The following is a 25,091-nucleotide window of genomic DNA, read 5'->3' as shown; positions in this document are numbered from 1 at the left end:
GTCTGTCTGCTATCTTTTCACGGCTCAACAGTTTAACCGATTTTGATGAAATTTGGTACAAAGTTAGCTTACATCCCGGGAAAGGACATAGGCTATTTTTATCCCGGAATATCAAAGAGATCCCACGGGATTTTTAAAAACCTAAATCTGCGCGTACGAAGTCGCGGGCATCATCTAGTAAAGTATACTGTATAAGGGCTGTATTTTGATATGTTTTAGCATTTTGCGTCAGTTTAACTAGACTAGGTACTTAGAAGAGGGTCCCAAGATGCCGTAATTGTCGGGAAGCACTCACAAAGAGTCACAAGGTGAGAAGTAAGTGGGACGTAAAATGGAATGACATTTACTATTACTGGGAAAATAACTTGGAAACTCGTTCTCGAATAGCGCCTGGAGGGAAATGTCTGGAAAAATATCACGTTATGCGTTTTGACGTGACAAATGCGCAACCCGGAGTATGATTCTTTTTTTTTCATCAAATTTTCAATCAAAAATATTTATTTCAGTAAAACAATTTCTATGTGAAATTGTGCGTGGTAATTGAGATCATCCCAGAGTGACTAGTATTGCTACCAGTAATTGTGGCAGGCGATCCCGCTCTTCCATAACATCTGTATACAGTAATTAAAATAATTATATTAAGTAGTTAATTAAGAATTACAGTAATAATATAATGTTAAATAGAAAATACAAGGTGTGTGTGTGTGCGTGTGTATGTGTGTGTGTGAGAGAGAGATTCTGTTTGTACTGTTTTGTATATATCTACTAACTTTATTATGATTTTTGACCTCGCAACAAAGCCAAAAGAAGGAATTATAGTTTAGCTTTATTTTAAATTTTTTTTCTTCTTCAGTACTGAGTGAACATACATATCACAAATTTCGTCACTGTCAGTAAGCGCAACCGTGGCCTAGCGGTCAAGGCGTCGGGTGCGAACACAGAAGACGCAGGTTCGAATCCTGCCAGTTCGGCAGTTTTTGATATGTATTTAAAATTATTTAGATTAGCTTCCTATGTATGTATGTTTGTATCTATACTCTATACTAATAAATAAAATTGTCTGTAATTTCGAAATAACTACCTCAAATTAAGCTCATATTATGGTTATTTGAACTGTACCGTAACTGAATCACACGTTTTTAAATTTTTTGTCTGATGATGCTCTTTTCCTCATAATAAAATGTGTGAGAGAGAAAATTCAGCTAACCATAGCGCCTATGATATAAGTACTCGTATTATCCTTTAAGGGGGAAGTCATAAAGTAACACGGTAGGCGCAGTCTTCATAGCCTTTATGTAGTGTACCAAGCACCAACGTGCTAGGCGCCAGAATGGTATAAGCACGTTTCCCATTATCATTGGAGCAGGCTTTACGACATATAAACGACACCTTTCAGAACCTACCGCTTAGGTATTTAGCGAAGTACACAAGCGACTAATTTTTTTTATTAGGGTTCCGTACCTCAAAAGGAAGAACGGAATCCTTATAGGATCACTTTGTTGTCTGTCTGTCTGTCTGTCTGTCTGTCCGTCTGTCTGTCAAGAAACCTACAGGGTACTTCCCGTTGACCTAGAATCATGAAATTTGGCAAGTAGGTAGATCTTATAGCTGACATTTGGGGAAAAATCTGAAAACCGTGAATTTAGGGTTAGATCACACAAAAAAAATTAAATTGTGGTCATGAACTAATAATTAGTATTTTCAACTTTCGAAGTGAGTGACTATATCAAGTGGGGTATCATATGAAAGGTCTTCACCTGTACATTCTAAAACAGATTTTTATTTATTTTTATGCATCATAGTTTTTGAATTATCGTGTGAAGCAGTGGGTTAAATAAAAACCAGCAAGCAGTATAATCGCTCCAATTTATTTATTAATCATTCATCGCAATAATAATCACTGATTTATATTTAATACTATTTACAACACATTAGTTTTTGCTTACACTGATGTATTTATTACCTACTGTTTATTTATATCACTATTAATTTGCATTGATTTACTTGTCACAATTTCTACTTACACTGAATTTACCGATTAACTAATATTTAGAACACAAACTGGCATAGTTTTTGCTGACACCATGTTACGTACAATAATATCTCTCGAAATGAGCTCTCATGGCTTTTTAAAGCTGTATCCCTACCGAAGGCGTCCGGTAGGTGGGCTGTGATTCGCTGTTAGGCTGCGGTTGGCGGTGATTCGCTGTCAGTGGCGGTAAGTGGCTGTCATTGGCTGTGATAGACCGGCTGGGCAGTGATTAGCCGGCCTCACATAGGTTGGCTCGGGTTGGCTCGGATTGGCTCGGGTTGGCTCAAGTGTGTGGCGTAACATTCGGCCGTCCTGAAACAATGATTGCTCCCGCAATGGGAAAACGTTTGGTTAACTTTCTAGTAGGCAATAGCTCAACGAGATCTTCGGTTTCACGTTATTTATAGGAATAGTTGGCAATATAGGAACCGTAAGCACTGTGATATGGCAATTAAGGAGTCTGCTGCACCCAGGCATGTAAATAATTTGTAGCCTCCAAGCCCCTTAATACTTCAGGACCTACCAATGCCTACCAGCTTAGTTACAAGAATGTACCAGGGTAAATGTTATCAGTGTTTACTTTTGTTGCAAAGCTTGTGGGGACTTGCCGCTAAATAACTAAATCCCCCTGTCATACAAAGTTACATTATCTAGTTAGCTTTATCCTATCACAAATTTCGAAAACAACATATTATAATAACCAACCTGTATACTGATCATAAGCGATAACCTTTCGCTATCTTACGGAAGGGTCATATTATGTGATCACTGGTTAACATGAACTCTGTAAAATCCTAATCCAATGCTATTGGTTTGTGATTCAACCTGCGATCTTATCTAACTATAAAACCGAGACAGAAATCTCAATATTCATCAAAATTATTACCGTTTTCAGTAAGAATTTTATTATTTTCCATGTCTTACTTTTAAGATTTTTTTTTGAAAGACTAACCGGCGGTAAAGTTGAAGTAAATAGCTACTTGCTGTGAGTGCTATTACCCCTTATAAGGAATCTTACTTAAATTCCTGCATGTAAATGTTTTAACGAGCAATGAGATGAAAGTACTGCTACCGAATACCGAAACTTAGACTTGGCTACCGAAACTTAGACTTGGCTACCGAAACTTAGACTTGGCTACCGAAAACTTAGACTTGGCTACAGAAAACTTAGACTTGGCTACAGAAAACTTAGACTTGGCTGCAGAAAACTTAGACTTGGCTACAAAAAACTTAGACTTGGCTACAAAAAACTTAGACTTGGCTACAAAAACTTAGACTTGGCTACAAAAACTTAGACTTGGCTACAAAAACTTAGACTTGGCTACAAAAACTTAGACTTGGCTACAAAAACTTAGACTTGGCTACAAAAACTTAGACTTGGCTACAAAAACTTAGACTTGGCTACAAAAACTTAGACTTGGCTACAAAAACTTAGACTTGGCTACAAAAACTTAGACTTGGCTACAAAAACTTAGACTTGGCTACAAAAACTTAGACTTGGCTACAAAAAATTAGACTTGGCTACAAAAACTTAGACTTGGCTACAAAAACTTAGACTTGGCTACAAAAACTTAGACTTGGCTACAAAAACTTAGACTTGGCTACAAAAACTTAGACTTGGCTACAAAAACTTAGACTTGGCTACAAAAACTTAGACTTGGCTACAAAAACTTAGACTTGGCTACAAAAACTTAGACTTGGCTACAAAAACTTAGACTTGGCTACAAAAACTTAGACTTGGCTACAAAAACTTAGACTTGGCTACAAAAACTTAGACTTGGCTACAAAAACTTAGGCTTGGCTACAAAAAGTTAGGCTTGGCTACAAAAAGTTAGGCTTGGCTACAAAAAGTTAGGCTTGGCTACAAAAAGTTAGGCTTTTGGTATCTAATATCTATGCAATTTCGTAGGTAGCTCATGATTGAATTTAGGCAATACAGGATCTTTAGTCAAATAATAACAAGTGTTCTATCCATTTCTACTATTTCAGCTACTCGTACATAACCAGGTAGGCGTAATAGCACAAACTGAACTAGATCTAATTATGTAAAACGTCAGTCTAGTCGGCTTAGTAAAATTTTTGACGGTATTTATGGTCCACCTGGCTAACAATGAAGGACACATGGCTAAATCATATGGTTCAAAACAAAATTACCATTTAAACCGAAAATCTAAAGGTAGAATGAGATTAAATTTACTCGGTTGAAAACTTGTCAGCAAAAGTACGTTACATGTGTTGTACATACAAGCACTACTCTTTTTTTCAGGTAACACAAGTATTATCAAAACCATAAGGATGTCTAACTAGTAATGGTTATTACTAATTCGTTTCCTAAAGTGCCTGATTCTGCCGTCATTACACTATTTACTCGTACCAATACACTGGCTCGTACATTATGTGAGACTACGTCTAGAGCCGTATGCGAGTAAGATTTACTTACTGTGCTAAGTTACAACACGTACCAACATCATGAACACTACCTTTAGTATAATAATATATAAAAAAATGAAGTCATACCATACAACATAAATGAGCACTCCCGAACAGGCAATGTTGCGGCGGCATATAGGTACCCGCTGGCTGCAACCCTGCACTCCATGATGAGGTACCTCGCACCGACTGCTGGCGTCAGGCCACAGAACAAAGCCGCTAAGTGGTGACCATCATAGGTGGTGACACTTGCACTTCACGGACTCGCCAAAAGTTCCGAGAAAAGAAAGATAACTTTGAACACAATATCGTTTAAATACAAGTAGCTTCCGGTTGGTTTATGAAGGACGTCTCTCCCTCTTATAAAGATCTATATTCATTTTACAACAATCTAACACCAGATAAAAATTAATTTCACAAGAAACTCCACAGTCAACGTAAAATATGATAATATGTAAAACAGAGTTTGAGCACACTGAAACTGTTTAGCAATTGACTCTTAAGATAATATCTGATATCATTGTGCCCATCAAAATCATTTATACGTATCTCACACCTGCCCTCTGTAGTCTGTATGACTGCGGCGGGAATATCACCGACTTAAAAAATTAACCTTAGAATTACACTACGACTGAACCGTTTACAAATATGAAAAAAATTACGTCAAAGCTTGTTTCAAAAAAATATTCTGGTTGAGATATGCGGGTAGTCTGAAAACTGCTATCATCGATTACTAGATATTTTTGTTAACTTACGCGAAGCTTAAAGGAAGGGTTACTGTTTGACCTGAAATATGTATGTCTGTTCGTAACTACTCGACAACTTAACCAATTTTGATAAATGATACATCATTCGTCTTGATGGCGTGTGTCACCAAGTACATAAAATACTTAATAAAAAACTCAAAGTTGCGGATTTTATGCGCTTTAATGTGCGGGCTGAAAAAGGTGCGGTGCAAACCGCAGTCAGGGGTTTTTAGAAAACTATTTTTAAAATTACTTGTTAAGTTTACGTACAGGTATTTTATTTATTTACGGACAAACTCAAAAATAATGCTGTCTTTTTTTTTTTTTAAACATTTTATGCATGATTTTTAGTTCTTTTTCCTTAGTTTAGACAACATGATACCTCTCATATAATATTTTTTTTTACTGTAGCGGTATGGTGATATAGCACTCTTATGGTTTTCCACATAGGAAAAACAGCATGCGTGGTTGGGAAGCACTTCAACTAAGACACCAAGTATGTTTTCTAGAATTAAACTGCGAATTCAAATTGCGGGTATCTCAGTGAGATGCTGCGTATTTTACACTATGCATTAATATCATTATAAACGGGATCAAAATTTGAAATGAGTAATGGATGGATCATACCTCGGTTAACATGTCTACGTAGCTGTGGAAGGTTGACATCGAGTGTCGAAACCATAAACACTGCAGATGAATATCTCTTTCCAAAATTCTTCTAAGGATTTTCCGGGCCGCAGAAGTGTCTTCTTGCCGCTCGTTTTACATGAATTTTCACGTGGTGATTTGTTCTATCCTTGCGGACAAACAAAGCAGCCCGTCTTTTCCGAATCGGCGCGATTATGCCACATAGCCTTCCTTATCTATCCCACTTCTGAGATGAAGCAGTGGGTTAAATAAAAACCAGCAAGCAGTATAATCGCTCCAATTTATTTATTAATCATTCATCGCAATAATAATCACTGATTTATATTTAATACTATTTACAACACATTAGTTTTTGCTTACACTGATGTATTTATTACCTACTGTTTATTTATATCACTATTAATTTGCATTGATTTACTTGTCACAATTTCTACTTACACTGAATTTACCGATTAACTAATATTTAGAACACAAACTGGCATAGTTTTTGCTGACACCATGTTACGTACAATAATATCTCTCGAAATGAGCTCTCATGGCTTTTTAAAGCTGTATCCCTACCGAAGGCGTCCGGTAGGTGGGCTGTGATTCGCTGTTAGGCTGCGGTTGGCGGTGATTCGCTGTCAGTGGCGGTAAGTGGCTGTCATTGGCTGTGATAGACCGGCTGGGCAGTGATTAGCCGGCCTCACATAGGTTGGCTCGGGTTGGCTCGGATTGGCTCGGGTTGGCTCAAGTGTGTGGCGTAACACGTGCAAAATGTCGAAAAAATACGACTGTAGTACGGAACCCTCATTGCGCGAGCCTGACTCGCACTTGGCCAGTTTTTTTATTATGTTAATACTTAATATACACATTACGCTTTCACAGACTTTCACAGACAAGTAGAGGATTAAGCAAGGATTAACATATAACAAAATGTCGAACAATACGACTGTAACGTGTAATGTGACAAAAATACGACTGTAGTACGGAACCCTCGTTACGCAAGCCTGACTCGCACTTGGCCGGTTTTTTTTTCTTTTAATCTATAGATATTTTCCCATAAGAAGTTTGGATTTGTACTCCTCAATTCTGATGCTGTACGGGACCTGACAACCAAAACTGATGGGATTTAGAAACTGTCGGTTATAAATTTTATTATATTGGAGGTTCCTATCAAGTAAAGACTTTTTGAACTCGAGGACCCATCCTCTCAGCCCTGATGCTGTAAGGAATTGCATTCCTAAATCGTGGTGACCCCACGGGATTTCGAATATCATGCGTTTAAATGTTTTTACGGGGTCTGAGATACCTTGCATCCCGGGGACGGGCTACTACCGACAGGCTACTTTTGTCCTGGAAAATCAAAGTTCTCACGGCATTTTTAAAAACCCTAAATCCACGCGGGTGTAGCCGCGGGCAGCAGCTAGTAGTAAAATATAACAAACTAGCTGATGCCCGCGACTTCGTCCGCGTGGATTTAGGTTTTTTTTAAATCCCATGCGAGCACTTTGATTTTCCGGGACAAAAAGTAGTCCATGTTCTTCCCTGGGATGCAAGCTATCTCTGTACCCATTAAAATGGGTTTAACTGTTGGGCCGTGAAAAGCTAGCAGACAGATGGATACACCTTCACATTTATAATATTAGTATGGATAAGGAGATGCCAGAGATCTGTATCAGTTAGTTCAACTATTGATCGCACTAATTTCGAGGGTTATTTGTCGCATACAAGTAAACCTCCGTCTCAATGCTCTCCGTATTTGAATACCTCTGCATCTAGTTACTGTGTCAATAGATAAAGGAATTACTAGTCACTGTTTGTTAGGAACTATTTGGCAACTATTTGTTACTTAATATATTCGAGCAGGATGTGTTTACTATTGACTCACAGTTTGTGGCGTTTAGGTCCAAGACACGGGTCTGCCCGCAAAATTCTAATTTAATTTGGTTTTTCTCAATTTGTAAACTAATGCGACAACGTAGACTTATGGCATTCAAATTTCGCCCTTAGCAATATCATCTTCACAGGTTTATTTTATTTTATTTTATTTTATTAGTTTTTTGCAATCAACAGCGATATATACAATATAATTTTACATAATAACAGACTGAAAATAAGGCCAAATAGGATTACAATTTTTTACAGATTACTTAAATAGATATTAATTATAAATTTATAACAGTACGTTTGATAATTTAAACAAGCTTTACAATAATATAATAATATGAAAATATAAAAGTCAATTAACTAGTACAAATACCTAGTAGGTGATTCACAACATATGTATGTGTGAGTGTATGTGTGTGTGTGTGGGTGTGTGTTTGTGTGATCTGTACTTGAAAGTGTCCAGTATAAGAAATTAGTCAAAATAAAGACTAATTTGTGAGTAGCTCACGTCAAACTCATTATTTTTCTATTCCCCACAGTCTTGCGCCGCCTGAATCCAGCGTCTCCCTTCGACTCTGTCCACCTAGTCTTCTCGCTACGCTTTTCGGCGGTGCGTGGTCACCGTTTTAGCGTTCTTTAGTTAGTCTAAAGGTATGATTCCGAACCACGCTGCACGCAGCAGTGCTGCCGCAACAGTGCTGTCGCGGCACTACTGGTCCCCATACAATCTCTATAAGCTTATATGAGATTACATTCCGAGCTAGGCAGCAATGTTCCGCTACATTGCTGCCGCGACATTGCTGCCTAGCTCGGAATGTATGTTGAATCTCATAAGCTTATAGAGATTGTATGGGGACCAGTAGTGCTGCGACAGTACTGTTGCGGCAGCACTGCTGCGTGCAGCGTGGTTCGGAATCATACCTTAAGGTTCAGTAATGGTGTCAAGTATGTTTGTGTTGTAGTGAACAAATTAGTTTAATGCCAAGATCATGTTTGTTGCCAATGAATTTGAACTTGGCGGGATTTTGTTGTATTTCATCAATCTATCATCATCTTAAATCTTATCCTTAATCCGTCTCGTATGAGCTCCCACGAAATTCCATGCATGACCATGACCTACTTTTTAGGTTCCGTAGCCGAATGGCAAAAAACTCTGTCTGTCTCTCTCCGTCCGTATGTCACCACCCACTTTTTTCCGAAACTATAAGAGCTATACTGTTGAAACTTGGTAAGTAGATGTATTCGATTTTTACACAAAATAGAAAAAAAACAATAAATTTTGGGGTTCCCCATACTTAGAACTGAAACTCAAAAATTTTTTTTTCTTTTAACCCATACGTTTGGGGTATCTATGGAATCCGTCTTTAGAAATGATATTGGAATATCGTCTTTAGAAATGATATTGAGGTTTCTAATATAATTCCCCCCCCCTGTAACTTCTAAAATAAGAGAATGATAAAACTAAAAAAAATATATGATGTACATTACCATGCAAACTTCCACCGAAAATTGGTTTGAACGAGATATATATATAGTAAGTAGTTTTTGATTTATCGTGCAAAATGTCGATAAAATACGATTGTAGTACGGAACCCTCAGTGCGCGAGTCTGATTCGCACTTGGCCGGTTTTTTTAAAGAATATTTGCCAAGTTTATCATGCTGACTAATATTCCCCTTTCCTTTCCAATTAAGCGTAAAGCTTGTGCTAGGAGTAGGTACGACAATAGTGCAACGGGCGGAGTTTGAACCGGCGGGCGACCTTTCGGTTTTCAGACCACTCCTTTAACCGTTGAGCTATCGAGGCTTTCGAGCTTTCGACTTTATACTTAGATACTACTCCAGTATACACTATCATGTGCTATCATGATTACATCTGATTCAATTTAGTTATTAGATCTAGATATTATCAAATGTAAGGGCATTCGTGTACAAACCACAGACATGTGTTAGGTAACCTATACCTATGACCTAGTCACTTGTACTTCACGCTTTACATACCCATTACCTTAGTACCGAATATATAAATATACATTATTATTATATTTATTTATTACTAACATATTTATTATAATATATATCTATAGTCCGCGAAAGGTCGAGATGGCCAATCGGGGTATGAGGCGGGGGGACGTCCCGCACTCCGCACTCGCCCGCAACGGGTTAGCGCGGGGACTGTGCGGGTGTGCGGGGCGTAGCCTCCCCGATCGCCATTTCGACCTGTCATGTACTGCATAAGTAAATCACTACCCCTATTATTATAAATGCGAAAGTGTTTGCCTGTTGGTTTATTGGTTTGTCCTCCAATCACGTCGCAACGGAGCAACGGATCTACGTGATTTTTTACATGGGTATAGTTTAAGACCTGGAGAGTGACATCTACTAATTTTATCCCGGAAAATCAAAGAGTTCCCACGGGAATTTTAAAAACCTAAATACACGCGTACGAAGTCGCGGGCATCAGCTAGTAATAAGTATTAGTATATTATGTAAAAGCGAAATACCACTCACTCACTGACTGACTAATCTCGAAATCTCGGGGACTATAAAGCCTACAAACTTGTTTGCAAGGTAGGTTCTTTCGTCCCTGAAGTTGCATTGGTGCTGGTGCATAAGCACCAATGAGTCGGTGCCATTTTGTTTGTTCAATAACCCTGTCCATAAGAAGTAAGTCAATGGTGAAAACAATACATCATGTATGTGACATCTCTATATAGTATAAAATAAAGTCGCTTCCCGCGTCTGTATGTATGTATGTATCTATGAACTCGTAGATCTTTTAAACTACGCCACGGATTTTGATGCGGTTTTCACCAATAGATAAGAGTGATTCAAGAGGAAGGTTTAATAAAGGCATAGTTTAATTCTCAAAAAATTAGAGATCCCTAGGGAAATTGAAATAATGTGAATTAAGTCGGAAAAAATCCTCTCATTTGACAGTTTCGGAGGCGTGCGCTGCCTAAATGGTCAAAGTTACACGAAAACAATGTATGGTGAAATTGTTTCTCTTACAAAGTTCTACAAAAAAGTCCGCGATAGCATACATGTATCTTTGAAGGTTGGCTCACAATACTCGATTTTATGATTTTTAAATGTGATCTGAAACAAAGCCTTACTTTCGAGTTTTACTGACATACTAGTAATTCTTTTCAAAAAACAATAGTTAATCATCTGTAATATTCAATTTAGACCTAAATTGCCGTTCACATCATTTAATTTAGAATAATATCTTACGAGATATCACAAAATCAAAATAATACGAAATATTTGTAAGATTAAAACTAACGCGCAACAAAACGAGACGGAGGCGGCGATGCCGCGGCGCCTATAATCTCCTCACTGACACCACACGAGTAGATATCTGACATCACGTTGCACCTTGGACGATCTAACCTATGGACTTGTAACGCGCCTAATATTACGAATAAAAATTTCTGTCACTTTTGGTGCGGGACGAGGAAACACTACATAGACAACTTGACACACTCACTCAACAAAGTTTTGTGTCATTATTAACACACACATATCTAAATCTTCAACACTACTACATTTTACGCACACTAATAAGTTATATACATCAACATACAAAGACATTACGAGTGTAAGACAGTCAAATTGATTTGCGATGCTACCGTATCGATATTTTAAAATATATCGATAGTTTTTCAGAAACAAAAGTAGAAGTAAGAATTTATTACTCGTATTTAATTACTTAAAACCAGTGTTTGGTCAGCGTAGCGTATTCATACATTCACCTCACTTAATAGGTAATTATCCCAAAAACTAATAATGCAACGTAAAAATAAGAAAAATATTTATTTAAAAAATATGCACATACTTTTTTACTTATTTTATATCATTTTTAATCTTTTGTATTTTTTTATATAACGAAATTTTCATTTAAAATTTCGATAGTGAAAATGTGCTTATTAATGACTTATATTATTATATAATACAAAATAAACCTGACCGCGCAAAAACCTACCAAACATAATTAGTAGGTATATCAATCAATAAAATGTTTTTTTCTTTCCAATCAATCATTTATTTATTGCACATTGGGTTTACATGGTAATTCCAATATGGTGTACTCTTTGTCCAAAAAAATTAAATGTAAGTTATTAAATATTACACGTATTGCCCTTACAAATTAGCAATGCAAAAATTTTCTCAATACCTGCCGCTTTTACCCCACAGCAAAATTCCATAAGACAGATATGATACTATGAAAATAAATTAGTAAACACACACGGTGGCCTCTTCTATTTTTAACACGTCATTATTTACCATTAGGTTAATGTTATGTATATTCTTGGCGATTCTCTCTGTAAAAATATCGAAATCTGTAAAAATAAAACGATTATGATAAATTATTACCTAATCCTCATCCTTGAGAAAGGTACACCTTTTAGCTACAAATTACCCAGTTCAGAGACACCCTACCCCGTTTCTCGCCTATCACTAAAATTGCGTTGCTTTAATATTTTTTTAAATGTATTAAGTACGTGAAATCACAGAAATCGACCAGTTTTATTACAAGTATAGGTAGCGAAAAAATTGTGGTAATTAATAATAACTATTCTTTACTTGACTTGAAGACGGTAATTTAGTCGTTAATAATAAAGAAAATGTTTTCATCGATATCGATAATCGAACCGCAATCACTATCACATGATTCTTAAAAATCGAACCTTATGTCCTATGCAATTAAATCTAATACTGAAAAATTTGGTAAAAATAACACAATAGTCTCGTGGGGAGTGCGGTATACTATAGACGGAGAGCCAGGGCCCAAAATACTGTTTGAATTTACTAAGGCTAATTTTTTTATAGTTCATTAGAATGGTTGCGTACACAAACATACTGCGGTCAGTCAAGTGAACCTGAGAACAGTGACTCAGGTGCGCTATCAAAGGTGTCGTACCTGCGAGGTAATAAAATGAATTTACTAAGGCTGAAAATTGTTATATAACTTGTATATTGCATATAAATAAAAGTTGTAATGGTTAGTCAGCAGAATATGGGGACAGAGCTGGTCAGTATGCGCAAAAAATTAGCCTTAGTAAATTCAAACAGTTTTTTGGGCGCTGGCTCTCCGTCTTTAGTATACCGCACTTCCCACGAGACTAGTGTTATTTTTACTACTACGTAATTTCATGCTGTTCACGCGTATTCAAATTTTAACCTAATTTGTATATAACGAGGGTTGCAATTGTTTAGAAAAAACAAAATATAGTCTCGTGAGAAGTGTGACTCGTTTCTACCGAATTATTACGTACTCAATTACTGAATCGGTAAAGTTCTCGATTGTTATTTTATTATAATAATTTATGTAATTTAATTTATAGAAAGCGTTTATTACACCAAAAATACTTACTTATGAAATGAAATTCCATCTTTTTGTAAATTTGATGTGTTTGATTTGTTCTTGCACTCACTAACGGCACAAACAGGCATTTTTCACCCAGCGTGTAAGACGTCGTCACACATCGAAAACGATTCTGACAATGACAAAATCGATTCCGCAAACAGTGTTTATAAACGCAGTGGATTAAAAATCCATTACTATTGACAGAGGGGAATAATCATGCGAGGCGCGTCCTTAGGTTAGATCGTCCAAGCGTTGCACCCATGCGAAGCCGGGGCGGGTCGCTAGTTACATTCATAATCTGACACCGAGTTTGTTTTCACTTACGGCATACAGCCTACAGGTTCTGTTTATATGGTAGGAGTAAGGGATGAGTACATACAGGGCTGTTGGTTTAGGTTAATGTGTATGGACAGGTGTTTTTCAGCGACAGTGCGTTGAAAGTGTAGTAAATAGTCTCTGAGTGAAACCTGAGTGAATAGGCACCTTCTAGGCAAACGCGTCCCATCTTAAGCCACATCATCACTTCCCATCAGGTGTGATCGTGGTCAAGCGTGCGCCTATAACGAATTTAAGGCGAGTCACCGAGGCGGGCAGCGTGGATTTGAAGTAAACCGCTTGGTAACGTTCAAATTCTGTGTTTTAAACGTTTGAATTTAATAAATTATAGAAGTCCTGTTGGAAACCAAAATTTAGCAAGTTCTCTGTAGTACTTAAAGACAAATATTTCCATATAAATTTTAGTATTAAGTAATTCGTTTTAGACTTTTATTTCGGCTTATTTCAAGATTTTATCTGATCGAGTGAAGTACTTCCTATTGTGTATCAAAGTAGCACATTCTTTAGACAATGTCTTTAGGTATATTGTATATTTTTAGCAAGGCCATTATTTAATAGTAAATACCTAAAACATTTGATCTAGCAAACCAGTTTTTTCCGCTTAGCCTCGGTGACTCGCCTTAAAAAAACCCTTCGATAATGAATCGGTGACATGTCTTAGGCCTTTTTTTACATTACGATACTTACAGACGACTAGTATCCTACGGGAGTCTCGAAGATGAGTCGCTGAGGAGTATCTCACATACATTTGTATGTTGATTCGCACACTTCGCTACCAGTATCCACGCATCTGCTACTAGTATCACGATACCCACCTTGCCGTCGCTCGCGCGATGCGTCTCCTACGAATCTCGGCAAAATGGCGACGGATCAGCAGTTTGACATTAAAGTTCAAGAAGAATTCTTTGTTTTTAGTAGATGTACGAAACTCGAGTAGCGAACCTACTCTACTGACGTGCGACTGCGGTATCGTCTCTTGCGAGTAATCCAGCGCAATAACAATTTGCGGGACTTATAATTTGCACGTGTAACAATTATTAGGTGCCTAGTAAGACCTAGAACAAGTTTAGCCGAGATTCCTCACATACGAGCAGTAAATTAATATTTATCAGAAACACGAGGCATCCAAAGCGGCGTGAAAATCACGTGCATTGTATTTTTCATGGTTAACCGGTTTAGACATCCGCTAAGAATGGATTTTTGTAAATTCAATCCCTAAAGGGGTAAAACAGGAGTTTGAAATTTGTGTAGTCCACGCAGACGAAGTCGCGACTAAGCTAGTCAGTGCCCTATTATTAATGCGAAAGTTTGTTTGTTGGTTCGCAACGGTGCAACGGATTGACGTGATTTTGCATGGGCATAGATAAAGACCTGGAGAGTGACATAGGCTACTTTTTATCCCGGAAAATCAAAGTCAAGTCACCACGGCATTATTAAAAAACCTAATTCCACGCGGACGAAGTCGCGGGCATCAGCTAATAATATATAAAAAGAAAGTAAGACTCACAGACTGACTCATCAATACTAAGCCCAAAGCACCTAGAAACTAGAAAGCTGCTCGCATATACGCCAGGGGAAATAATTTGCTTCAACTTTACAGTTCTCAAAGTTTATTTTTTAAATGGCTGTGACCCACAGATAGACAGACGGACTGGATGAGAACAAATTATTTCACTACGGATCCCTAAATATGCTAACAAATAAATACACAACTGCATATACCGGCTGTCGTGGGTAAAAATATACGTCCCAGTAAATTCTATATTCAGCAATCCTATTACCATTAATCGTATGATGCGAATGGATGGAGCAAGGTTAAACCTGCTTTAGGATGCATCTGTGACAAGCGATACGAAATGCAACTACATTTACATACAATAAGAATGCTAAGCTGCTGGAATATTGGCACAAAGAGATTCACAGATTTGATGCAACCGTTTATAATGTTATATGTTATATGTTATACTAGCAGTTGCCCGCGACTTCGTCCGCGTTAAATTTCTGGTTTCTCATGAGAATTGAAATTTTCCCGCTGCAAAAGGCCTCACTTACCTACTCACTCAGTCTCACCTTAAGGCTCGGGGAACCCAGAACACCTAAATGCCAATTTTCATATCTCTAACTTCAAAAACATAGGATTTTCATATAACCTTTCAACCGCCATTTCACCCCCTTAGGAGGGTAATTTAGTTAGTTTAGTTTCTTGCCTGAGACCGACTCCCTAGATAGAACCTACGTTTCAAATTTCAAGTTAAAATAACAATATTTAAAAAAATTCTATAAAAACTTTTCCCCCCTATTTTACCACCCTTAAGGGTGGAATTTTCCAAAATGACTTATACAGATTTTTATTATTTAAACCTGTTAACCTAAATGTCGATTTTCACGACTCTAACTTCAAAAACATAGGACTTTCATACAACCTTCCACCCCCCATTTCACCCCCTTAGGGGGGGATGTTCTCAAAACCGTTTCTTAGCTGGCACCTACATCCTAGAAGGAACCTACCTTCCAAATTCCAAGTTTGTAGGCTTTATGGTTCCTGAGATTTCGTGATTAGTCAGTGAGTGAGTGAGTAAGTGAGTGAGTGAGTGGTATTTCTCTTTTATATATTTAGATTATGTCCCTACTCTGTATGTGATATTCATTCACGATCAACCCATAACCGGCTCACTACAGAGCACGGGTCTCCTCTCAGTATGAGAAGGGGTTGGCCATAGTCCACCACGATGGCCAAGTGCGGATTGGCAGAATTCACACACCTTTGAGAACATTATGGAGAACTCTCAGGCATGCAGGTTTCGTAACGTTTCGTGTGCTATAAGACCTACCTACCTGCCTTTCATGATTCTAGGTTAACGGGAAGTTAACCTATAGGTTTTCTTGATATACACGACAGACAGACAGCAAAGTGATCCTAATAGGGTTTATTTCTTCCTTTTTAGGCACGGAACCCTAAAAACATTCTGTACTTTTCCACAGTGCTGTAGTACTATTTATTAGGTAAACATACAAAATTATATTTTCGGGCATAAAATCTATCACATCCTGGGATTAACAACTCTTATCACTAATTTATCAACGTCAACTAGTTACGACCAGAACAGTAAAATATTTACCCACTAGGTGATGCCCGCGACTTCGTCCGCGTGTATTTAGGTTTTTTAAAATCCCGTGGCAACTCTTTGATTTTCCGGCATCAAAATAGCCTATGTCCTTCCCCGGGATGCAAGTTATCTCTGTACCAAATTTCATCGAAATCGGTTAAACGCTTTTTTAATTTTTTGTGTCAAATGTACGATTTTAGTCCTTATTTTAAAGGTGAACCCCTGAACCAGGCGCGGATCCAGGGCTCAAAAAAGATTATGGGCACAGCCACCTGAAAACCGGCCAAGTGCGAGTCGGAATATAAATTCACTCATGATCGATATAGTGCATTCTTGCATATTATCCAGGTTCACATCTTTGCGTATATTTAGGGGAGCTAGCCCGGATAATCTCTTCTGTGCCAATGAGGCCAGCAACAAAGATTTTACTCTGCGAAGAGTAGAAAAAAATCTTGCTGGGGTAGTTGCGCTGACTGGGAGAGTTGTTTTTATTTTATTTTATAAAGGCATTGGATATAATAACCAATATCATCAGCCTATCATCGACCTGAATAGACCGTGAAAGAGTGACGGCTCAAGTCTATTAGGGTTGTGGGCATGCCCATCGTGCCCACAATGCTGGATCCGCGCTTGCCCTGAACCGTACTTTTGACATGACAGTTGACCCAAGAGTTAAAATGGTGCGTCATGAGTGATTTTGTACGGGCTATAAGCCGCTCATATATATAAATATGGTGAGCAGTGACCACCCACGGGCCACGGCATTGTTTATACCATGTTAACATAAACACAGATAAAGGCGGCTTGGCCCGTGCGCTCACACCTGTTCATTCACGACTCACGAGTCACACGACCTATTGATAAAGTAGCTACTTACCTATTAAGTTACGAAATACTCCAATCGGCTCTCAGAGCATTTGCCGGTTTTATTTTTAACCGACATAAAAAAAACCGGCCAAGTGCGAGTCAGGCTCGCGCTTCATAGTTCATGACTACAAATAATTTTTTTTTGTGTGATATAACCACAAATTCACGGTTTTCAGATTTTTCCCCTAATGCCAGCTATAAGACCTACCTACCTGCCAAATTTCATGATTCTAGGTCAACGGGAAGTACCCTGTAGGTTTCTTGACAGAGAGACGGACCGACAGACAGACAGACAGACAACAAAGTGATCCTATAAGGGTTCCGTTTTTCCTTTTGAGGTACGGAACCCTAAAAATATTCCTGATTGTAGGCTTAATTTATATTTTGTTACATTTATTTTTAACAGAGGGTGGAAAGTGGACTCAAGAAAGTTGGCCTGGCAATGCTGTCCCTGTCTTTGCCACTCGATGATAAACATAAAGTCAGTAGCTCGTGTGAGGCATGCTTCTTGTGTGTGTGTGTGTGTGTGTGTGTGTGTGCATGTGTGCGCGCGTTTGTGTGCGTGCGTGCAGTACAAGGCTAATTTTCTCCTACTTCTCTTTTGGCATTTTGTCCGCGCGGCGGAGGCACGACGCTTCGTACTAAACATTTCATGACGTCATAATATTGTAGCGGAATTTCAAGGGCTTTTTTCAAAATGCTACATGGAAGCCGAATTCCGCTAGATTTGTCCATAATATTCAGTTCTGCTACTGTCCCCCATATATCCCTACCAAAAATCGTATTCAGCTTTGTGTTCACATTGACCACATCGCGATCGTTTTTGCTGTGATCATGATTCCCGTTTGCAGTGTGTTATGTTTTTTTTTTATTGAAACATTTGCTGATTCCAGTTTTAGGTGTGTGATTTATTAGTTTTATTGCCACTGTATGAATTTTTCTCATTTTATTTGGTTCAATTTCAAATTGTTCATTTTATTGGACATATTATTAATAACTCTACGCTTGTTTTTTGTGTTCAGTTCGTACCTATTAATTTATTGGAGAATTTGATTTATTTTCATGTAATTGTGCGACTCTTCAGTTGGTACATAGTTAGGTCGTGTAGAATCGTCATCATCATCATCATCATCAACCATCTACTACTACAAGTCAACTACTGAGTACGGGTCTCCTCTTAGAATGAGAAAAGTTTAGGCTATAGGGCATCACGTTGGCCAAGTGCGGATTGGCAGACTTTACACACCTGTAAGAATATTATAAAAATCTCAGGCATGCAGGTTTTTTCACGTAGTTTTCCTTCACCGTTAAAAGCAAAACTTTTGCAACCCAAAGTGGGATTTTTTGAATTTAATAGAACGCGACGCCTCACTGGTCAGTCAGTGGCCTTTACTAGAAATTAAATTTAACTAGTAAAAATATTTTTTATTGGCTGAAAAATGTTTTTTATGATAGGTATATAATGAAAATAAGTATAATAATTTGAGCATTAACAACTTAATATCACTTAACCTACATTTCAGTGAAATTATTTTAAAGTTTAAATGCAGTGACGCCATTTTTCCTAGTTAGTGTTCGCGTTTTCATATAAGGTAACTAAAATTTGCATATCACGTGCATTTTACACCTCGCTTTATGTTGGTACCTTTAAACTTTTATGAGTGTGCACTGCAGATATCGTAAATATATTATTTTTAAAGGCTTTGTTGGTTCTAGTAAGTTGAAATTTTCCCAGAATGTATATATCTATTACCGCTAGACAACAACAACTAACTAGCAAATACTAAAAAAACCGGCCAAGTGCGAGTCAGGCTCGCGCAATGAGGGTTCCGTACTACAGTCGTATTTTTTCGACATTTTGTACGATAATTCAAAAACTATGATGCATACAAATAAATAAAAATCTGTTTTAGAATGTACAGGTGAAGACCTTTCATATGATATCCCACTTGATATAGGCACTCACTTCGAAAGTTGAAAATACTAATTATTAGTTCATGACCACAATTTAATTTTTTTTGTGTGATCTAACCCTAAATTCACGGTTTTCAGATTTTTTCCCAAATGTCAGCTATAAGATCTGCCAAATTTCATGATTCTAGGTCAATGGGAAGTACCCTGTAGGTTTCTTGACAGACAGACAGACAGACAACAAAGTGATCCTATAAGGGTTCCGTTTTTCCTTTTGCGGTACGGAACCCTAACTAGAGAGGAAGAGAGGAAGAGGTAATATCAAAACTGTGAAAGTTTGTTTGTTGAGCAACGTGATCGAGGTGATATCTTTTGCATTGATATAGGGACCTAGTCAGAGTCGGAAGGGTCCCTCCGAGATAACCTAAATCTACGCGGATGGAATACTCGGCCAGAAGTTATTAAATTCATAAAAAACTAAAATGTTTCCCCTAAGCCACTTTTATTTATTATCTTCTCTGTGCATTGCAACAGAGAAAGGCTATTATGTGAATTATAAAAAGACGCTTTCAAGAGCACTTTCTTGACGTAAATAAGTTAAATTGCCGTGAAATACCGTCTTTTATTGGATTAATTTGAAGCAATTACGGGTAGTTGCTTCGTGTACCGTCTGGTCCTTTGAACCGGATAAATCGTTGTGCAAACGGGTCATCGTCTTTGGATCCATCCATCAGCATGTATGCGTCCTCTTCTGGAAATTGGCCTTTTCAAGATATCGGTTTTAAATATTTTTCTTCTGGGCACCCCGACTCGGATTGGTTAGGTTAGAAGAGATCATCTTCTCTTCATAGTTCATGACTACAAATAATTTTTTTGTGTGATATAACCACAAATTCACGGTTTTCAGATTTTTCCCCTAATGTCTGCTATAAGACCTACTACCTGCCAAATTTTATGATTCTAGGTCAACGGGAAGTACCCTGTAGGTTTGGTTTCCTATAAGGGTTCCGTTTTTCCTTTTGAGGTACGGAACCCTAAAAACGGCCAAGTGCAAGTCAGACTCGCGCACCGAGCGAGGGTTCTGTACCACAATCGTATTTTTTCAACATTTTGCATGATAAATCAAAAACTATTATGCATAACAATAAATAAAAATCTGTTTTAGAATGCACAAGTGAAGCCCTTTCATGTGATACCCCACTTGGAATAGTTAGTTTAAAAGTTGAAAATACCAATTATTTGTTCATGAACATATTTTAGTTTTTCAACGGGAAGTACCCTGTCGATTTCTTGACAGACACGACAGACAGACAACGAAGTGATTCTATAAGGGTTTCTTTTATCCTTTTGAGGTACGGAACCTTAAAACTGATTCCACGGGATTTTTAGAGACCCTTGTCATGCGGACAAAGCTGCGCGGGTATCAGCTATGAAAAACAGGGTTAACTATAAAATAACAATATTTATTGTATTTTGACGAAGATAATATAGCCATTAATTTCAAATCATGATTCTAATCTAGATGGGAAATGCCATATTGATTTTGGTCATGACGGTTTTAGTGAGGTTTTAGTCTAATTAGTGCCTAGCCTCGTCGTTTGACGCTTTCAATAAAATATCAGATAAAGCCTTAAACACACATAGCGCGTGACGTGGCGTGTCGTTTCGTGCTGAAACTGCACACAAAAGTAATTTACTTGTGTTAAAAAAACCGGCCAAGTGCGAGTCAGGCTCGCGCACCGAGCGTTCCGTACTACATTCGTATTTTTCGACATTTTGCACGATACATCAAAAACTATTATGCATAAAAATAATTAAAAATTGGTGTTAGAATGTACATATAAAGCCCTTTCATAATATGATACCCCACTTAGTATTGTAATCTTATCTAATCTGCCAAATTTCATGATTCTATTTCAACGGGAAGTACCCTCTAGGTTTCTTGACAGGCACGACAGACAGCATAACGAAGTGATCCTATAAGGGTGCCTTTTTTTCCCTTTGAGTTACGGAACCCTAAAAAGCAGCTGTCAAGTTTTTTACTGGTATATTCTCAGCAGTTTCGCATTCTGGATTGCTGATGGTAGAGTTTTGACCTATCACATTAAATGACTTTGACTTTAGTGGGACGTTCTGCCGTACAGAACATGCTTACGCGCGTCACTACCGTCGCGCTTATTGTGGGTCCAAGGCCTTAATAAAATATCAGTTAACTGGGTCGACTGGTAAATTAACTGCTATGAAAATAGATTATCTTTTAATGACTTTATGATAAGGCTCGACGTGTTTTATTTTATACGAGGAAAGGTATTTTTAGTTTGCGCTTCACATAATGAGTATCTATTGTCCAGAGACAGCCATGAGCTACTATAATATAAGGTTAGAAATTCAGAATCCCTTGATTTATAAAGCGCCCTGGGCGCGCTTGGAACCCTGGTGGCTTTAATTTTTTTAAGTTTACGTCATTAATTATCACCACTACATCATTATCTTACAAAATTAACGATAATTATTGACAGTAAAAAACCGGCCAAGTGCGAGTCAGACTCGCGCACCGAGAGTTCCGTACTCGGGTATTTTTTTCGACAATTTGCAAGATAAATCGAAAACTCTTATAAATAAAAATGAATAAAGATCTATTCTAGAATATACAGGTAAACCCCTTTCATATGATACCCCACTTGGTATAGTTATCTTACTTTGAAAATTTAAAATATCTACTAATTATTTGTTTATTATCACATTTTTTTTCACGGTTTTGGGATTTATTCGTTTACTTGTGCTATAACACGTACCTACCTGCCAAATTTCATGATTCTAGGTCAACGGGAAGTACCCTATCGGTTTTCTTGACAGACACGACGGAAAGACGGACAGACAGACTACAAAATGATCCTATAAAGGTTCCTTTTTTCCATTTGAGGTACGGAACCCTAAAAAATGTACCTACCTCAAACTCAAAGCATTTATTCAAAGTAGGGACCGACCTACTTTGAATAAATGCTTTGAGTTTGAGTTCGAATTTCGAGTTCGAATCCTTGTTTTTGTTTCTGTAGTGTGGTTATCTACTTGCTCAAAGTACTCAATAACTCCGATAAAATAGGATAGGAGATTGAGCCAGGTATTGAACCACGGAACCCTGAATAGGAGACTGACATCGTAACAACAAAGCTACTGTGTATCCCACAGAACTGAATTTCAGAGAGTTATTCAGAAGGCCAAGAAATATTCAGGCTTTGTACAGTCTAAATACCTACTCTAAAGTAAACATCTAAAGATTTTAATCAAGCCTAGGCTTAGCTCAAAGGGTTTAAGCTGATAATTTAAAACACGGAGTAAGTATACCCATACCTCTCGCGAGTTTATCTCATGCCATTAGCTCAGTATGGCCACGAAACTAGCGGCAATATAATAAGATTCAACTATAAAATTCAATTTGTAATAGGATGGCATATGCGCTATACATATATGTAAGCCGTGATAGTCTAGTGGTTAAGATATTGGCCTTCTATTGCGGTCGCGAGTTCGATCCCGGGATTATGTGCGTTTTAAGCAATACATACCTATCACTGGCTTTACCGATGAAGGAAAACATCGTGAGGAAACCTGCATGCATGAGAATTCTTCATAATGTTCTCAAAAGTGTGTGAAGTCTGCCAATCCGCAATTGGCCAGCATGGTAGACTATGGCGTAAACTCTTTCTCATTCTAAAATATGATAGGTTGATCATGATGATGATGACGTGTCTTGTCAAATCTAATTCTTGTTCGAATTCATCCACCGCTTGGCGTTTTGTAATGTATGGTATTATACTGAACTAGCTTATGCTCGCGACTTCGTTCGCGTGGACTACACAAATTTCAAAACCCCTATTTCACCCCCTTAGGGGTTAAATTTTCAAAAATCCTTTCTTAGCGGATGCCTACGTCATAATAGCTATCTGCATGCCAAATTTCAGCCCGATCCGTCCAGTAGTTTGAGCTGTGCGTTGATAGATCAGTCAGTCAGTCACTTTTTCATTTTATATATTTAGATGAAGTAGAGTGAGAGAACTCTTGGTTAGATCCTGAATCGACGATATGTGACATATTAGGCTATGGGTGACGTGAATTAATCTAAGAAAAATAAGCGATTCATTGGCTACTGAGCTGGCAAGTGTCAAATGTAGGTAACATTAATTGACGTCGAAGCCTCGACGACGTTTTATTACAAGTTCCCTATCTGTCGTGAACTGTTGTAACGTGTGTTGCTGTCGCGGATCGACGCACGTTCTCAGTGGATGATGGATGACGTCACTTTATTGCACGCGTTTTTGGAAATGAATTATTGTGTTTTTGTAATTTTTAAGTATTTTTCCAAGGTGTTATGTTTAATGTGGCTATAAATCTACATACTCAACTAAAAACGTAACTAATACTCATTAAAACAGACACGTAGAGATATAATAATGCCGTTGCGATGAGAATGCATGAGCGAACGGCGTGTACACCACGTGCGTAATAAGTGATTGTCGGTAATAATTAAAGCTTTTAGTTTAAAGAGAGCAATTGCGGATTTTCTTGCTGGTTTTTCAGTAGGCAGAATCAAGGCTTGAATCAGAACAAGAAAAGAACTTTGTAATACACGTGGCAGTGGAAAATACTTTTCAGTTCAAAAACACTTTGTAAAAGTTTATTTAATAAATAATTTATAGACTATTTCCAGTGAATACAAATAAATATCTTTGTCCTTAGGTGGTATGAAATAAGTTCATTTGAAAGGATTTTATTAAATTACGGCTTAGCCCAAAAGCTTTAGTTGATGCGGTCAAATATTTTCCATGTGTTTTAAGCAATTAAATAAAGGCTTATAGCATTAAATCCGTTCAGCTCATGAGACCGTTGTTTTAATGGCCGCATTTATTCAGATAGCAACAGTTTCGTATTATATGAGAACAGCCGCTTGAAGTATCGTTACACGACTTCTTTAGATCTAGATAGTTTTTAAATGCATGACTGTGCTGTGTGCGCTTATAGAAAAATATTTAAAGTGGGAATTTTACTCTACTTGCGCTTGATTAACCGCTATTTTAACGGCCGCACTATTTCAGATATGGTTTTACAGCTTTAAAAACGCCGCTTCAAGTATAACCACACGAGTCCCTTATGCACACGAGTGCTAGGCTTATAACGAACTTTAAGAAGTTCCACACCGCTCAGCTCATGCGACCGCTGTTTCAATAGCCGCACTTATTGAGATAGCAACAGCGTCGTCTTACGGCATGAGAAAAGCCGCTTCAAGTATCGTTACACGACTCCTTTAGGTCTAGATAGTATTTAAATGCATGATATTAGATTATTTTGATTTAACATATATTATGTAAGCCGTGATAGTCTAGTGGTTAAGATATTAGCCTTCTATCGCGGTCGCGAGTTCGATCCCGGGATTATGTGCGTTTTAAGCAAATCCTACCTATCACTGGCTTTACCGGTGAAGGAAAACATCGTGAGGAAACCAGCATGCTTGAGAGTTTTCCATAATGTTCTCAAAGGTGTGTGAAATCTGCCAATCCGCACTTGGCCAGCGTGGTAGACTATGGTCAAATCCTTCTCACTCTGAGAGGAGACCCGCACGCTGTAGTGAGCCGGCGATGGGTTGCTCATGATGATGATGATGATGATGATGTTTATTTTTATTGCGGTTTTGGCTGTAACGTTACATTATTTTTTAATTTAACTATAAGTACAGTGCGTGGCAGAAAATAATGTACATCGGCCTTTGGAATGAAATTTCGGC

The 25,091-nt window shown here is 37.8% G+C and overlaps 1 protein-coding gene across 15 annotated transcripts in view; it reads left to right on the top strand.

The window, feature by feature from the left end:
* The window catches only part of Trpm (transient receptor potential cation channel, subfamily M), a 215,297-nt gene that overhangs the window by 8,529 nt on the left and 181,677 nt on the right, over positions 1-25,091 (top strand). For 11 of the 15 annotated variants that reach the window (XM_069505409.1, XM_069505401.1, XM_069505408.1 and 8 more), the window contains exon 2: positions 17,811-17,885. The exons of the other annotated variants lie outside the window; for them this stretch is intronic. In XM_069505409.1, coding sequence (XP_069361510.1) covers positions 17,811-17,885 — 75 coding nt within the window. The remainder of the gene's footprint in view (positions 1-17,810; positions 17,886-25,091) is intronic. 15 annotated transcript variants of the gene reach the window in all.

The sequence above is a fragment of the Maniola hyperantus genome, chromosome 20, assembly GCF_902806685.2.
Source record: "Maniola hyperantus chromosome 20, iAphHyp1.2, whole genome shotgun sequence".
Lineage (NCBI taxonomy): Eukaryota > Metazoa > Arthropoda > Insecta > Lepidoptera > Nymphalidae > Maniola > Maniola hyperantus.
The sequence above is the reverse complement of the archived record's forward strand: the minus strand, read 5'-3'. Positions and strand labels throughout refer to the sequence as shown.